Below are 3,139 nucleotides of genomic sequence, written 5' to 3' on the forward strand. Positions count from 1 at the left end.
AAGATTGCATTTGCTTAATTGGCACTAAAAAAACACCTAGTCACTAGGCCCAAATAGCTTTGATTCATAACAAAAATATTCTCATGTCAGCATTTTCATCGGTTATTTCATTTTTCGTTGTTTTACTTATTTCATTGTGCTATCCGTTCTTTTCTTTTTGTTTTTGTTTTCTTTCTCTTTCGTTTTTTTTTTTTTTTTTTTTTTTTTTTTTTTTTTTTTTTTTTTCGTTTGTTTTGTTTTTGTTTTTTTTTGTTTTTTGTTTTGTTTTTTTTTTTAATGAAAAGATATAGAAGAAAAATATATAGTTGGCCTTATGGATGATTGTATAAATCAATAAGCCGGTCATTTCTTGCAATGATTAAAATAGAGAAACTTTTCATGGTCTGAAAACGACTAACACATGAGCTTTTATATAACGCAATATCCACTGAATGTGCTCAAAGAGCTTTACAAGGGGTCCCTGAACGTGTAGGACGTGACATGATGCCTGTTAGGCGATATTACAAGTTTTTTTTCGGACAGAGACAACGCAGTTAACGGCTAGGTACTCATTTTACAACTGAGTATGGTAGAGAATGTGAGTAAAGTGCCTTTACCAGGGACTCAACTATGCGCCGACGAGGCTCGAACCCAGGAAGTTCCGATCCGAAAACAAGTGCCATACTACTAGAGCACATAGCCGACTACGTGCCGGGCTCGGTGAAAGGTCAACGGAGAAGAGAAAGATTTTTTAAATGTGTCTGGACAACCTCAAGGAATGGACATGATTGACGTTATAGATAGTATGCGCTTCGCTACGAAGCTCACAACATTGCCATTCGGGAGTATAACGGACCAACACACAGAACTATGTGTAAACATGAACGTTTATAGTCTGGTTAATACAGTTTAGTGAGAATTACTCATAAACGCGGATATCAAAGAGCAAAAACAAATATCTGAGTTACATCATCTTCGTCCTATCTATACCAGTTGATGGAGAAGATCAATAATCGTGATGAGTGTCACCGTCTCCATCGTTAAGTTATAGATAGAATTGCCATCCGGAAGTATAACGGACCAACACACAAAACTCTGTGTAACCATGAACTTTTATAGTCTGGTTAATACAGTTTAGCGAGAACAACTCACAAACGCGGATGGCAAAAACAATAACAAAGGCCTGAGTGACGTCATCTTCGAACTATCTTTTGCCTGACACTGAAACACAAAAAGACTGGCGCTTTGACGTCATTATTTGGTTTTTGTGAGTTGTCGTTAGTAGAGCTCATGGTAACAAGTCATTTCATTGGTTGAACTATTAAATACAACTCACGATTTTTTTTCTTTTGCGGCAAAAGACTGACATTTTGACGTCATATTTTGGTCAGTATCAGGCTATATATTAACGACGGCTATGGTGGCTCGCGGATTGTAAAGGCTGCATCCTCAAGTCCCTCCCGACGACCATCTCTCTACTCATAGGAATGAGTGAGTGAGTGAAGCTGGTCTCTGATTTAAAAAAAAATTGTCCCTTTATTCATTCCCAAGAGGATTTTTTTCCTTTTAAGGGAGGACTGGAATAACCCAGGCGTCAGCTCCACAAAGTGAGCTAAGACGAGGTGACTTGGTCAAGGCCACACAGCGCTGCGGGTAGTCAAACTCGGTACCTTTCGGGTACGAAGCAAAGACCATACCGCTGGGACACGCTGTCCCATAAACGTAACCTGTGATATTTTATTCACGGCCCTTGTGACTTGTTATTACATTATTCTTTTATCAGCACTTCATAACTTACATTGACTTTTTTTTTTCCTCTCTTCACCAGAGTATTCGATAAAGACGGCAATGGTTTCATTTCAGCAGCTGAACTTCGTCACGTGATGACCAACTTGGGAGAGAAATTGACAGACGAGGAAGTGGACGAGATGATCAGGGAGGCTGATATAGACGGCGACGGTCAGGTCAATTATGAAGGTACGGGGAAGGAGATTCTCCCAGCGATTGAACATTATATCGTATGGGCATGACACCGGCGTAAGGTTTTTAAAATCGATAATCGATAGGTTAGTGAGTAGAACGCTCGCTTTGGACGCAATGGGACCGAGATGGATATCATGTGAAGTAGAGATTTTTTTTCTGATCTCCCCACCGTCTTTTTTTTCCAGCTGGGCCTAATAGACCTGGCGTTGAGTTCTTTGCATAGACATGCGTCATGCCCAAAGGGTAGCAAGCAATAGTTATTGTCCAATTCACGTAAGAGAAACTGAGATAAACTCCGGCTCAACTGCCCTAATGGCTCTGAAGTACCACTTGATCAGGTTTAAATTCTGAAGTTATTCGAGGGTGTGCGAATAACTTGTGTTCATTTTGGCCAGAAAACTTAACTTCACTTGGATCCAGAGTTTGGCAATGGACCCATGAATTTTTAATTCTCTTTTTCATCTGATACGTCTCCTTCTCCATACCCTCTTTTTCTCATCATTATTGTAAAATGTAACCCTTATTTCTCTTTTCAGAATTCGTCTCGATGATGATGTCAAAGTAGTAGCTGTATTTTCCATTCTACATCCATCAGCTTTACTTGCCAATCCCGTTCATCGTTCCATTTTGTCACCGCCATATTGTTTATGTTTTGTTTTTTTTTTACTTCTTTCTCTCTCCTCAATTCATCACACAGCTTACATTTATTATTGTTTTTTTATTCCGACCATATTATTCATTATTATTATTATTAATTTTTGATCTCATGCCATTCACACTGTGTCGTTGTGTCGTGGTGGAATGTGTGTGCGTGTTTTTTTAATAAATGGAATTTTATCATTGTCTTACACATCCAACCAAAATGTTTGTGTTCGTTTTTGTTTTGATTTTGTTTCAAGGATGAAGTCGACATTTTCATCAGACTTTCATATGTCAGTCAACCCAGAATTGATTGTGTAGCTTGGTCTGTAAGATGAAGCGGGAGATGCGATAGATAAGCATCTTATCCTATCCAAAAGGTAGCAAGCAATGCACATTGTCCGCTCAAAAGCTATAGAATCCTAGAAAATGTGGCTTCTTTGGGCCTTGTGGTGGTAAATGATTCCTTTTTTTTCGCATTACAGTTATTTAGGGAAATTCTACCCATAAATGGATGTCCAGTAAAACAAGTCTCTAT

General features: G+C 38.7%; 1 protein-coding gene across 1 annotated transcript in view; it reads left to right on the top strand.

The window, feature by feature from the left end:
* Positions 1 to 2,825, top strand: part of LOC144969359 (calmodulin) — a 68,785-nt gene extending 65,960 nt beyond the window's left edge. Inside the window, exons 5-6 of the mRNA XM_078908471.1 lie at positions 1,808 to 1,956; positions 2,499 to 2,825. Coding sequence (XP_078764597.1) covers positions 1,808 to 1,956; positions 2,499 to 2,527 — 178 coding nt within the window. The 3' untranslated portion in view covers positions 2,528 to 2,825. The remainder of the gene's footprint in view (positions 1 to 1,807; positions 1,957 to 2,498) is intronic.
* The last annotated feature ends 314 nt before the right edge of the window (positions 2,826 to 3,139 follow it).

The sequence above is a fragment of the Berghia stephanieae genome, chromosome 1 (assembly GCF_034508935.2).
Source record: "Berghia stephanieae isolate SIO BIC M18660-M18661 chromosome 1, UCSD_Bste_1.3, whole genome shotgun sequence".
Classification (NCBI taxonomy): domain Eukaryota; kingdom Metazoa; phylum Mollusca; class Gastropoda; order Nudibranchia; family Aeolidiidae; genus Berghia; species Berghia stephanieae.